The sequence below is a fragment of the Lineus longissimus genome, chromosome 1, assembly GCF_910592395.1.
Source record: "Lineus longissimus chromosome 1, tnLinLong1.2, whole genome shotgun sequence".
Lineage (NCBI taxonomy): Eukaryota > Metazoa > Nemertea > Pilidiophora > Heteronemertea > Lineidae > Lineus > Lineus longissimus.
Window position 1 is genome coordinate 4,888,382 of NC_088308.1, and position 14,260 is coordinate 4,902,641.

General features: G+C 40.6%; 1 protein-coding gene across 2 annotated transcripts; it reads right to left on the minus strand.

The window, feature by feature from the left end:
- Positions 1 to 1,297: 1,297 nt before the first annotated feature.
- Positions 1,298 to 12,214, minus strand: LOC135486131 (uncharacterized). 2 transcript variants are annotated; one of them, XM_064768670.1, is made up of 15 exons: positions 12,176 to 12,214; positions 10,751 to 11,284; positions 9,569 to 9,703; positions 9,048 to 9,239; positions 8,660 to 8,811; positions 7,932 to 7,967; positions 6,328 to 6,499; positions 5,917 to 6,034; positions 5,442 to 5,606; positions 5,124 to 5,217; positions 4,636 to 4,830; positions 3,588 to 4,386; positions 2,933 to 3,085; positions 2,683 to 2,814; positions 1,298 to 2,369 (listed from the first exon to the last, which is right to left on the minus strand). In XM_064768670.1, exons 1-15 carry the CDS (start codon positions 12,207 to 12,209, stop codon positions 2,065 to 2,067), a joined length of 3,216 nt encoding a protein of 1,071 aa, XP_064624740.1. In that variant the 5' UTR covers positions 12,210 to 12,214; the 3' UTR covers positions 1,298 to 2,064. The 2 variants fall into 2 exon arrangements, with proteins under 2 accessions (XP_064624740.1, XP_064624748.1); XM_064768678.1 differs by lacking the exon at positions 7,932 to 7,967.
- Between the last annotated feature and the right edge of the window lie 2,046 nt (positions 12,215 to 14,260).

The following is a 14,260-nucleotide window of genomic DNA, read 5'->3' on the forward strand; positions in this document are numbered from 1 at the left end:
CCAAACACACCCGAGAAGGCATCCAGTGGCAAGGCAATGTGGGAAACTAGCAACGCGCCTTTACTTCTCTTTGGGACAACTTATTCACTGGTTCTCATCAGTGTCTGATTATCCTATGTCATCAAGACTAGTGAGGGCTCCCCAGATTATACCAACTCTATATTGAGATTTACTGACACTCCATATCGAGTCCATATAATATGGGCCTGGCTTCCTGCAGGTAGTCGTCTCAGTTAAGGACATAAAGGGGATAGTGGTAATCATTTATCTTTACAACCTCCAAAACCAGGCCCTCGTATTCAATGACCAAACGTCTCTCAAAATAAGATGTCTTTGGCTGTTCCTTATATTGTGTTGTCTTTTCGTTTCAAAGGTTAGAATGCAAGATAAACTGATTACTTTCCCCTTTGAGGACAGTCAATTTGTGATCGTCCCAGCAAAACCACAGGTCTCCCACTGGAGAAACTGCTGGCCCAAAAATTATGATGTAGTCGTTCTACTATACAACTCTTCTCCAAGTCACAATTGCCATTCTAGCACATCAAGTGTGAATGCGTGCTGACATGCAATCTGTTTTTGAAGCAGCTGTTCTAACAAGCAAACAGAGATCTCCTCTGACAAGACATAACATGTATACATGTAATGATTTAAGGACAATGTAGTCCTGGCCTTGCACTAGATGTCTTCCTACAATTGGAAATGTGTCCTTGAAACAGTCTCAAGAATACATGGCCTATTCTCTGAAAATCCTCTCTCACTCTGATTGGTGATAAAGTGTACCTGTATTTTAGTCCCACAGCTAAATCTATTGTACACTCTGGACGCAGTGGACCGGCCTCATCCCTCAGAAGGAGATCAAATTATAATGACACAATGGACTGCCCAGGGAGTCTTATCTATTGTAGTGTAGTAGTGTACTGTTCTCTCCCTCAACACGAAACCTCGTCTCCAACATGAAAACACTGAAGGACAGTTGCCCATTTCAACAGAACCGAAGTTTGAGCGTCCGCATTTGAACTGGACCCTTTATTATTGATATTTGGGGGTCCGAGACTAAAAGCGTGGTCCCTTGCACCAGAGAGTCTATGCCAGGGCAAGTAAAAGACCACATACAGGTCAACAATGGTCTATATTGGAGTCCATATATACCTCTGGCAAAAATCCAGAAGGTTGTGCACACGTTGTGATGACTGATTGATTGATTAATTTAAATATCCTCCATCTGACAGGAACTGGTACAGAAACAAATGAAGAGATAAACAGACTGTTTTTTTACGATAACAATTTATTTCAACATTTCCAAAATCAGGAATATGTCGCATCCAAAACCGGTGGTTAATCTCATCACACAACAAAGCACAAACAGAACAAAGACAAACAAATACAATGAACGACTGACAAACTTCAAAAAGGACCAATAAAATGAGACAATATCTGGAGTTGAATTGACTTGAGTTTTCTACTGAGTGGCCACAGATCAAGTCCTATATAAGCACTACCGGTACATCAAAGAGAACAATGTCATACATGTTTGACTTAAAATGAGAAGATCTATGGAATGTATATTACTTCTGGAACAAATTATGATAAAATGAAACAGACCAATTTCGTAAACCGGGAACCGGCTCAACATGTCGACATAGTATTTCATTAAATCCGTCAGGCTACACATGTATATTGAACCAAAACATACAGACAAACATAACATATGCCTACCACTTTCACCATCATTTCAAAACAAGAGGTACATATAATAATTTATGTATAAATATACGAGGTATCATTTGGGAAAAGACCCATCAAATGACACCATCCTTGGTTTGAGAAATATAGTCATTTTAAAGGGAAACTATAGACAGGGGCCTGGTGGGCTAGATTATGTTACAGGAATTGGCAAATAGGTGTCTTTACTCTCTGATCGCAATCCGTAATCTTCACACTTACATGTGAAGGGAACACTTCTATCACAAACTCAAACCTAACCACATCCATTACTCAACCGTGTATGAGTCACCTCATGAAGACTCACAGTAAGACCCCCTAGCTCCTACCTAGCGTCTCCCTTTAAGGGTGATAGGCCCCATTACCACGAGCTCCCATGTATGAAGTCCAAGGCTGTTCAGTTACAGGTAAAAATTGTAAAGATTGCAATGACTTTTCATTTGACTGACTAGGCATCAAAGCACTTATGGTTGCGTTGATGCTCTTGTGATGAGTAAGGCGTATCGTCTCTTCCAAATTGATCTTATAAACTTTTATGTCCTGAACCATCCGAATGTTGCTGCCGTCTTCAGCATGGAGGAAGCCTTGATACACAACCAGTAATACCAAGTCCGGCAAACCATCTCCATCAACATCACCAATGGCACCTGAAGAAAATATCAGAAAAGGATAACCGAGTATGAACATGTCAACAATTGTTATCACATGAGACTAAGGGCCTAGATTGTCAAGAATGTCAGAACTTCTCTTACTGCACTGACCTAAGGATGACGACAAAATGAACTCATATTCATACATGTACATTTCTTTTTTTACAGTAGTCATCATTTGCCACGAGTGATACATGTATAAGCCCCACGGTGCCCCTAACACTTTCATCGGTTATTTTTTTCATGTATACAATGCACATTGACAATATGATAGCTATTGTTAAAGGCCTTGCAAATTATCAACACATACCGGTAGTTATCTCTTTGGGGCGTATAAGGGAACAGAATGGACCATAGTTGAAATTCTTTCTCTCCATTTCAAGATCAGAAGGTGTTAGACCCAGGTCACTGGTGTATAACATCATATCATCCTTAGTCAAATCTGAAAGAAAGTAAGTGGTTTAGAAATGTAGTGAGTGCACTCATACAATAATAAATGTGTCAAGTCGGGAGGCGAGTTTCATCTCGAGAGTATCTAAGACAGAATTGATGACACTTACTGTATGTGTAAGTATACATGTCCATCGAATCTATAATCAACGGACTTCTCATTGTAGTTCTATCCATAACGAATACCTCAACCCGATACGATAGCTTGTTACGCTGACACTCCATTTCTGCCTTGTGTTTTCTTTCTTGTTCCTCTTCTTCGACTGAAACCAGATGTAAAGAAATAAACAGACTATTCTAGAACATCACAGCCATCAAAGTTGTGACAGTTTTGAACTATCTGCGATGAGATAGTGAATGCTTCCACAAGCTTTGAACGTTTCATACCCAGGAAAAACAAATCTCAGAATCAAACATCATTCAATCCCCACAATCTCAGGTATCACACACCCCTGCATAAGTCAGAATAACAATGGGTCATTATCACTACAGGTCTTGGCATGAAAATCTTGTCAACAACAGTGCTTATTAGACAAACCTCCAAGACAGACTGCACTCTGTTTAAATCACAATAAGGGATCAACCGGGCCAAAGGATGAACATTTCAAGAAGAAACTGTGGGGAATGGAGGAACATGTCAAGACCACAGCCCGATTTGTGACATCAACCTGATAATTTGGTGATGTCATCGAACGCTAAGATAAGACAAAGAGTGATGTTCTGGCCCCCAAGGGGCACTGGCAAGAAACTTCTCGGAACACTCACTTTTTTGTTCATCAAACACAGGGATTGGTTGGCCATCCTGTACTTCATTGACCAGTTTCTGTAAATCTTCCAACTGAGAATCCTTTGCTTGTGTCTCTTGGTTGCCATGGCCACCTTCCACAATTCCGTGACTGATCGGATTATTCCGAGCCATATTTGTGCCTTGCTGGACCGGATATTGCTGCTGATTTGAAGCATAGCCTTGGTTAGGAATATTCAATTGTGGAGGAGATTGGTGTCCACCCTCAGATAGATTTGGGACATTCTGTCGACCTTGCAACTGTTTACCCTCCGTAAGACTGGGATATCTGACCTGTGGTCCCTGGTGAGATCCAGACTGTTGGATATACTGCTGTCTGCCCTCAGATAAATTGGGAATATTTTGTCCCGCCTGAGATTGCCTTCCCTCCGTAAGAGTCGGAAGTCTGATTTGTGGTCCTCGTTGAGATCCAGAAGGTTGCATGTAAGAGTTATAAGGCTGGTTCCTCTGTCCATTCAAATTGTAGTTTGGCTGACTGCCATACTGTCCAGAGCCACTAGGCTGAGGTCGATGGGCTGCAGGTACCTGCCCTTGTGTGCCTTGGTATCCTCCGGGTTGTCTTGGCTGACTTTGTCCAGAGTCTCCATAATAATTTCCGTAAGGATTTTCGGCATCCTGTCGATTATCTGAATGACCCCCTTCTTTGATATTCAAAGGAACTTGGGATCTCTGATTTCCTGCTTGAGCATGAATTCCGGCAAAACCAAAAGGATTCTTTGAATCAGGATGCGTTTCACGTCTTTTTCTGCCACTACTTATCTGCAAAATGAAGCATCAGTTTTGAATATGTTATACATTACCAGTAAAGCAATTGTTGATTTTCATAACCCTATTGGTCATTTTAACACAGCAAGCCCTGATTGTTCAGGAATTATCTCTGCTACGTCAAGCAATGTGAAGTCAACGTTGCCCAAATTGAGTCTCTTGAGAGGGGAAAGGAAGTCTGCAGAGATGAGACGTATCCATCTCCCCTTTTTTTCTTGACATACTTTTGCTTTGGCCCCTTACCGGTCTCTGCGCAATCACATCATGGAACACTCCAGCAGGATTCTCATAGTTTGGTCCTTCCCTTCCTTGGACTCTAAACACAAATGCATCACGGTTCTGCTCCTTAGTCCTGAGGACAAGATCCGAGGTCATATCATAATGACCAGAGGACATCTGCCAGAGTATGGAGCCACTTCGACCATCGAGGATCAATGACTGCAAAAATGGTAAGAGAGAGATATGTGTCACTGTCTGGTGAAGGCCTGTTTGTTTTAACCAATTTTTTCTCAAACTTAGTGTTGCATGAACTACGTGACCATACCCCAGAGTGCTTCTGCAAAGCTGTCACCCTAACTGTCGTTGTTACGGAGCCAGGTTTGTAGTTGCACATAACATTACATTCTGGGAGAACGTTTTTTCCAGAACAGATTGAAAATCTAGATGTCCATACTATAGGAATACTACTTTAGTAGATGTAAGCCGAACTGAACAAAAGATGACTAACTCACCACTGAGTAATCGTAGTATGGCCAAGATCCAGGAGAGCAGTGTATCATAAAGTCTAGGGTGTCGTCATCATTGAAATATCCAGGCGCTGCGGTGCTATCAACAGAAAAGATTCACAATTTTATTATAGCAATGCAATGTACTTGTTCATCGGTTTAGAGTTTTAAACATTGAGAAAAGCCTTCTTTAATAGAGAGGCTACTTGCCAAAGAACACTTCCCTGGCCACAAAACTCGGGGACGGGGGGCTCCATGGCAGACCTCTCCAGCCCAGATGTGGCCGGAAGAAGATACAAGCAAGAATCCAGCAGTTTTACCTACCTGTAAGTTTCGGTGTCCTTGATCTCTCTTTGCCACATTATCTCCAGGTTCTTGCCATTATAGAGAATGTAAGTGCCATCAAAAGTCACCATGAGTATATCAAGGATGCCATCCTTGTTCATGTCAACAAGAAGAGGTGGTACCATCACACCCTTTGTCTTGGTCCTGTATCAGAAGAAGGCAAACATGTACACTCTTGGCCAAAATGATGAGCGAAAATTTACAACAGTTTCCAAGGAATAACTCTATCACCTCCCAAACCAGCATCTGGCCCACTTACTTGAGGAAGTAAAGACCTGATGAGGGGAATCGCTATCAGAACACACTTTATGGTCAAGATGGACTGTTTGCTATGAACTCGACAGCAGTCGGTTCTCTTGCTTTCTCTCCTGCTACCTGGTGAAGAACTTGACAACTATACAATAGTCATTTTGATGGCCGTCAGTGCTTCCCGAGATTCCTCCTTTCAACTTACTTGTGTATTTCAATGATGCCATTGCTATCAAGTGCAAACCGACCCCATCCGGTCTTGTCGACTTCTTTTTGCATCGCGTAGTTGTAGAGGTTGTTCACAGAGATAGCCATGAAAGCGCCTACAAAAATAACAGGTAAAATATCCGAACTCATAATCAAAACGCAGTAGGTTCAATACCCAACACTTGGACATCACTTGTGATATTGGGCAAATCATTTAACCCCAACTGCACCATGAGATGTAGCCGGGATTTCTTGCACCTGGTGCATGCTGGGCCAGTCAGAAGACTTCTCCATGAGAGCAAATGAGAAACGTGGGCAGGTTGCTCTGGGCTCCTGATACCAAAGTGGTGTTAAAGTGTCGTGGCACAAGTACTGTACGCGAATGCAGAGCAAGAAAGCTCAATCTTACCTTCAACAGTTTCTCCTCCGCTACCAAACAAGACATACCCGGTATCAGCATTGACATGAAGGACCGGGGACATGTAGGTTTCTTTACGATTCGGCATATCCAGGTATCGGCCAATTGGTTCACCTGTTGCCCCGGATAACAGGATCAGACGCCCTGGGTTCCGATCATGGACCTGGAATTGGAAATATTAACAATATAGTTTTGGAAACAAGCAAGGAAACCGTTGATAATTAAAGGTACTAGCTCTATACTTTTTTTTTATTTAGAGGTTATAAAAAGGGAAGCAGTATCACTAAGTTTTAGAACTTCAGAAGTGTCATGGTTACGAGAGAAACAAGTTATTTCAAGCAAACTGAGTTCACCATTACTTTTTTCATAGAGGAGTCTGAGCAACTGCCGCGGGAATCTAAACTGATCGCTCATTCAGAACATACAGCTGAATTAGGTTTTCAATTTTAACCAGCTATGGATTTCAAGCATCTGGCATGCTATGCTGCACAGCACAATCCATGCAAAATAATCATGCATCGTTTCTCAATACAATAAATGGCACCATAATTAGCAAAACCAGAAACCTGCAACCAACTTGACGATAGTATAATAGAAAATGAAAGTCACCCTAAGTTGTACCGGCACAAGAACACAAGAATTCAGGGATATTCATAAGCAATCTTCTAAGCATTGTTCAAAAGCTGATCGATTGGATTTGAGAACTGGAACGCCACACGGCATGTTTGGAACCCTAAAATTTGAAGCACAACATCACGGACATAGCTCTACATCCGTAACAACATCAACGTTTTACTTAGGATAGAGTGTGTTATTGGGATTTTCTTTTTTTGGGGGGAGGGGACCAGATGGAGGTAATGCTGAAACATCTATACGTCATTACATAATGACAGCAATAACTAGAACTATAGCAACAGAGCAGTGCAATAAACAAAAAGAAAAAAGTAATGAATACCATAAGACCAATAATAACCCCCAACCAATTTCTGTGCTATCTAACAGGAGTTAAACCCTACACTGTTTGTTGCATGAGTCACATATGCCTGACACTGAACTAGGCGGCTTTCAGTCAATGGTTAGTTGCACATATTGATCAACTTCTATCTAACTGGGTTAAAGCAAATGAAACATAACATTCATGCTGCAGCGATAATTCAAGAAATTTCGCATTCTCCTTGCTTGCATTCTTCGCACCCAGACTGGCGATATCATACAACTCCCCTCAAAGGTTTAAAAAAGCACACAAGAGGGTGGTAATGCCAGACTCTTGTCAGTCAAGAGGCACTGCCTGATTCGCGATAGTAATATGTGACAGAATGTAAAACAAAACAACAACAAAATCATAGCTCATGCCACAAGCCGCTAATCTAAAAAGAACATTCTCAACAAAACAGCAAGTGATTTTACCATTAGACGATAGATGCATCCAAACAACTGCACAAACTACAACTGAAATTTCAAAATAAGTTCAACTTTAGACATATCTAAATAAAGGCAATGAAGTGGAAAACAGATCATGAGTAATTCACACTAAACTATTATCTTACATCTTTAGAATATGAAAGACAGAAGGACAATACTTTTTTTACACCTACCGGTAATGGAATGTCATTCCGATGGTTCAACCACTCCTAGTATTCAAGTATGTATTGTACAAGTACATGCATGTATTCAGATCAGTGATAATGCAGAAAACACCTTATTTTTCAATCTTATTTTTCACTCAATGAATGTCCATCACCTAAGCTCGATCCTGAGTCAGGTCAGTGATAATGCAGAAAACACCTTATTTGTCAATCTTATTTTTCACTCAATGAATGTCCATCAGCTAAGCTCGATCCTGAGTCAGGTCAGTGATAATGCAGAAAACACCTTATTTTTCAATCTTATTTTTCACTCAATAAATGTCCATCACCAAAGCTTGATCCTGGGTCAGGTCAGGTGGCTTCATTGTGTGATAAGAGATCGTGGCTCTTTCCGACAGGGTAGGTTTTCCCAGCGGGTCTGAGGTTTTGTCCTACTGTGTATTACATCGTACAAATCACCAAATAGTGATAACTTCGGTGCAGAAAAGTGACAGTATCATCATATTTAAAGTTGGGCCTTATACTATTTTCTTTATAGTACAGTACATTTTGTGAAGTGCATGCGAGCAGGACACAGGAACAAGCATTATATAAAATATTCAGTACAACAGTTTACATGATATTCACAATATTTGAAATAGAACTGATAACTTCCTAGTGGATGCTCTGACAGCTCTCTACTCCTTTCATGTGGCACAAAGCCAGACTGATAGAGAAGGACAGCACTGTGTAGTTACCTGAGGAAGGAAAGACGGCTCTCCACCATGGGCTATCACCACCTCCCTTACTCCATCCCCATCCAAGTCTTTGTTGAGGACAAGTGGTTGGTAGATGTTCCAAGCCCGGTTCAGCATACCTTTTAGAGCATGCTCTGTCCAGAACACATCGCCTTCAAAAACAAAATAAAGAAGTGTTGAAGGAATAGCTGAATTATCAACTCCGCTGTGGGGTAGTGTTTTAGAGTTCAAGACATCTGACTAAAAGTTGTGGGTGAGAACCATTTCAAAGATATTTTGCACTCTGCACATTAGAGTTAAGGCAACTAACACACAAGACCACATCTACTAGCAGATCTACTGAAACTTATGTCTTTTACTCCGGAATAAGGAAAAAATGAGAACTGACCATTTTTGGGGTTGAAAGCCACCAATGATCCCATTCTGCCACCGCCTATGCAATCCTTCATTCCGTCCTTGTTGATGTCAATACCCTCACAATTAAACAGAAATATCTCAGCAGTAACGCTGATGTTCCATAACACCTGGCCATCGCTTCCTCGCAAGGCAATGACTTGGCCGAGGCAAGGGGCCTCGAGACCTGAAAGAGGACAGAAGTGATCAGTGAGAGAATAACACAGCACGTGCAACATGATCACACCATCTAAATCTTGACAATCGAGGCAGTTGGCCTGTGTATCATTCATGTGAAACTGCAATCAAGGTGTGTTAGAAATCACACCTCAATATTACAGAGGATATTACTTATATGGTCACAAGTTTCAAAGAGGAGGCAAGGTACTGTAAACCGCAAAGTGTTTCAGGGCAGGTTTGGGTTTTATTGGAGGCTTCATGAATAACCAAGATTCATGAAAAAAATGTGCGAATCTGTGACAAAATCCATATAATTCAAGAAGTGTTTGCACTCACCTAAAACTTCACATATTTTTATAGGATCTTTTATGGTCGCGACTAGATGATAATCTATACCCATACCAGTACTGATGACGACGTCATCTTTTCCATCCTCATCAACATCAATGAGGCGAACACAGGACTCAGACGCTGAAAGGGATATATCACAACATGCAGTAACAAACATTACAACACTGTGCATGAAATAAGCCTGAGTGCATACAGCCAATCTATCTCTAGGGCCTCTCATTTCTGTTTCCAGCATCCATGGACTCACTGCAGGAACATCTCAACACATATCTTTTAACATTTACAATAGTAAGAAGAACCTGAAAGTCGCTTGTGAACAATACATATATTTATTACAGAAAGAAAATCTGAATTTTCATGACCACAAAATGATGATACATACAATATAAAGGAGTTAGATTTCTACAGTGATATACTGGTAGAGAACACTATACATTATACATGATTTGTGATGTCTGTGAACAACAATATACATTGTAAATTGCCACATGTCACAAAATTTAAAAGGCAGAATGTGAAATCTTGTATGGTGACAGTTATCTCTACAATAATGCCAATTCTCAAAAAGTGCATTCTACAGTGCTTTTTGTCTCAGCTTGCACTATGATTGACAATCTTTTCATGACCAATCTGCTCCCAACATTCGGTTCTCAAAAGTTACCAAATACATAAAACTCTTGACAAACTCCAATATTCAAATAAAAAGAAACAGACAGCTGTCAATTGAACCAGTTATCGTCATTATAATCATCAACATCTCTCTGATAGTCAGCTGCTGTTTCCTTCCTGAACATTTTAAAGTGCTGATATTGTGATAAAGAGTTCTAACTCTTTCAATGCCGAACATATATAGTTTTTAATGCCAAGAACATACAAATAGCATGGCTCAGCCAGCTTGTGAAACTGAATGATTTTGACAGTAACATCGTGACCAAACTGTTGTCAGGATGACTAATTTGACACTGTACTTCTGCATAGTAGAGTACCTAAGTTAAAACACAGATATTTTAAAATTATCCATAGCTGTTCTTTAGAAAGAACTTCTGATATTGCACAAAATGATTATACCAATTACAAAGTATTTTACTTGCAGATCTCATGTCCCTAACCATGCTTTTAAAGTTCAAAGACCACAACCAAGAGAAATGTTGATAGATTAATTCTTACCAAAACCCTTTCTTGAAAATGTCCATTGATCAGTTCTTTTATGAGTAGAATGCGGCTTCCCTGGTTTTTTGGATGGAGTCACTTGTTGGTCGTTTATCACCGGTGATGCAGTGCTTGGCTCCACTGTAATACTAGGAGTAAAATCTGTCGAGTTCAGGACAGTGGAGTTGAAGAGTTGTTCACTAGATAAGTTCAGTGAACCATGCGAACAGCACAGATTGTTCCATGGAATGGCAAAGACACAAATCAGAGTCACAAACACACAGATTATCACAGATAACACAAAAATTAGTTTTCTCCTTGGCGTCCAAGGCTTTTTTTGAATCGTATCCAGGTCTGATCTCAGTGGTCGTGCCCCGAGATTTCTTAATTCGATACTGTCACGCTGACCATTGGTCTGTGGCATATTAATACTTGTGAAGCCATTGTCTCGTAGGCCATCGTGGATATACAAGATGTCATCCTCATCTTCTTCATCTTCGCTGGCATCTTGCTGGGCAAGGGGAGAGTATTTTGTGCTGACTGAGGCTTTGCCTGAAACATGAAGATTTTACTATTGGTGGTGTTATAAAAGTTAGGTCAAGGCAGTGGAAAGCAAAACAAATGCACCCACAGGCCTATGAGAAACAGCTGTCAGACTTAGACGAGAGGTCATCCTCGGAGACTAGGGTGAAAGTCTAAAAAAAAGACAGATTTTGTATCCTGTTACACATACTAGACTCAGCTATGCCACCAGTAGCACATACTCAATAGGTTGATTCATGCACATGCATTTATAACCAAGCTGATGATGACACTTTTGACAATTTTGTCTGAACTTCTTTCACTGTTTCAGGCCGTCTGCCGATTTGAAGTCTTCAAAGGAATATGGCAACTGTAAATGACTGGCTCAGGGCCTTGGCTGGGTGGGGTGTCACTCTGACTCTGCGTACAGTTCAACAGAACTGTCCGAACTGTTTATACATTTATTGACTCTGCACAAGTCATCCGGTCCTTGTTCTAGGGGCCTAACTACAGAATAGCCGGGACAGTATAGTAGCTCTGTACATTATGTACACTCTGTGAGTCTGTCCCTCTGGCTCTGTACATTATGTACACATTCCTATCATTTAGCACAGAGTGTCCCGGGTATTCTGCAGTTGCTCCTTATTTTGTTTCAGTTTATCAAAATATTATGTTAATTAACATAAATTGTATGTCATCTAACATGACATTTAGTTGACATTTCACCTTTTTTAGATCTGTCAGTGTCAGATTTTGTGACGAGTTTTCATGTTATTCGCCCTCCTTAACATGTACACCGTAGTCACCTTGACCTAGAAGTTATATTCGAAGGATGCTTTGATGTTTGTTCAACATTTTGAACGTGAAATACCAACGCGAAATTGCATGGGAGTGTTTTGATAACAGAAAACATCTCATTACCTTTGCGAATAAAATTTTTCACAGCATCCGCCATTTTGACCAGAGACGAATCACGTGACCAGGAACTAGAGAGGTTCAGAAATCCAAACAATACGTTAAGTAGGAGCTTCTTTTGGCAAACGCTGTGTGGCGCCACAGGTATCACTTTATCTCTTGGTGATTCCAATGTTCATTGGAGACCTGCAGACGAAACATGCCGACGCAGCTGCGGTTGTTCCCCATATTTCAATGTTTCCATTCAATGGACAGTTAGTTTATAGAGAGACTTTTCAATAAGGGGCCACATACACACAGAAAAACGTGTCTATCTTTCAGTTGAGAAATCTGGCATTTTGCTATAAACTTGATCGATTGTCTGCTGAAGATTATAGAGCCTATCCCTAGATGCAGGACCTCGATCGATCGACAACAGCTTTCGGCATCTGTGCATTAGAGACAATAGTCTCAACCGCACCCACATTGACCACCTTCATCACCGACTACAGATTTGTCAATAATACTGTCATCCCACGGCATGCTCTGAGCAGAGGCCTAACATGACATTACAATCAAAATCCACTAAGCCACACCAATAAATTAACAACAGTTTTTCGGCATCTGTTGCACGACAATGATGACTGCACCTAATATCGACACATCCCGGAGGATCATCGTCACACAATGACGTGGTCCATTGATCTTTTCCCCTTCATTATCTTTTCGATATAACTCCTTAGCCACAGATTGAAAAACGGCATTAGAGGTTAATTTGTCCCGAGGAACATTCCGGCCAAATCCACTAATCTTCTTTGGTTGAAATATTCTCGCCGAGATTTTATTTCACAGAAGAAACACGAACGTAATTGACGACCAGCCTCATGATAATAAGGTTACTGTATGGGCTTTTGGCCCTCGTGGCCTTGTGTCCTAACCCTGGCGTAGCTACTGTACCACCACCAACAACAACAACATCAACACTAACAACAACAACATTACCAGGTAAGTGGTTTCGGTCTATTGTGATAAGGTTAGAAAGACATTAGACACTGCCCGAGTTCGACGTCCAAGTCAATTTAGTCCAAACTGAGCACAACGTTGGAGAGTTCAAGAGCGTCATGCTAACGCCAATACTAGGATACGACATTCTGAATGAATGAAACCATAATCGTATTGTTTAGCGTAACAACGTTAACGTGATGATTTCTTAAACTCTCTATTCCAAAATGACGGTGTACAGGGTCTTGTGATTGGTGATTGATAGCCTATCATAATTTGGTTAAGTTTAAAAGCCTACTCACCAAGACCTAGCTGTCACTTTGTAACAAAAATAAAAGGGATGACTCCCAGTGTATTCCTCAAGGAACTTTCACGGGATCAGCGGAGCTTCCAGCTTTCTCTGATGACAATTCTAGGGGGCATTTGTCCCACTTTAGGTACGCCTCTGGATGTTAGCTAGGCTTTTGAAACGCAACTGATCAATCAATCGCTCAATCACAGGGCTTTGTGATGTTACTTGTGACCAGGACTGTCGGTTGAAGGTAGGTTAAACACTGTTTGTTTCGTGAGAAGGCAAGTCTCCTTTCCCCCACCTCTCCACACCATACCCAAATATCACCATCAGTAATCTATCAATCATTCATAATGATTCTTTTTTTCAGATTACAAGATTTTTACATACATATATCATTGCTTTTCAGATAACATAATTATTCAGATTATTTTTCCAGATTACATGATAAATCATTCTTTATCAGATTACAATAAACAGTCATTTTCAGACTATTTTTATCTATTTTCCATTAGTTAGTGCCAGTTTTACACTTTGCCAAAAAAACTGTCAAAAAGGTAAGACGGGTGATGGTGGGAGAGCAAGGAAATAGCCTCTTCGTTTTGGTACCATTAGAACTCTTAAGATTGGTTTGAAGTATTTACATTTAACCACGGACTTCTTTACAATTCTATGTGTCCGTGATGTATAACGTGACAATTGTGCCTCTTATTAGTAGTTTGTTGCTCCAATCACAGGACACTATTATTTATCTCAGTGACAAGAAAAATCTATAGTGTTAAATTGACGTTATCGTAAGCGTTAGCGTGACCTTCTTT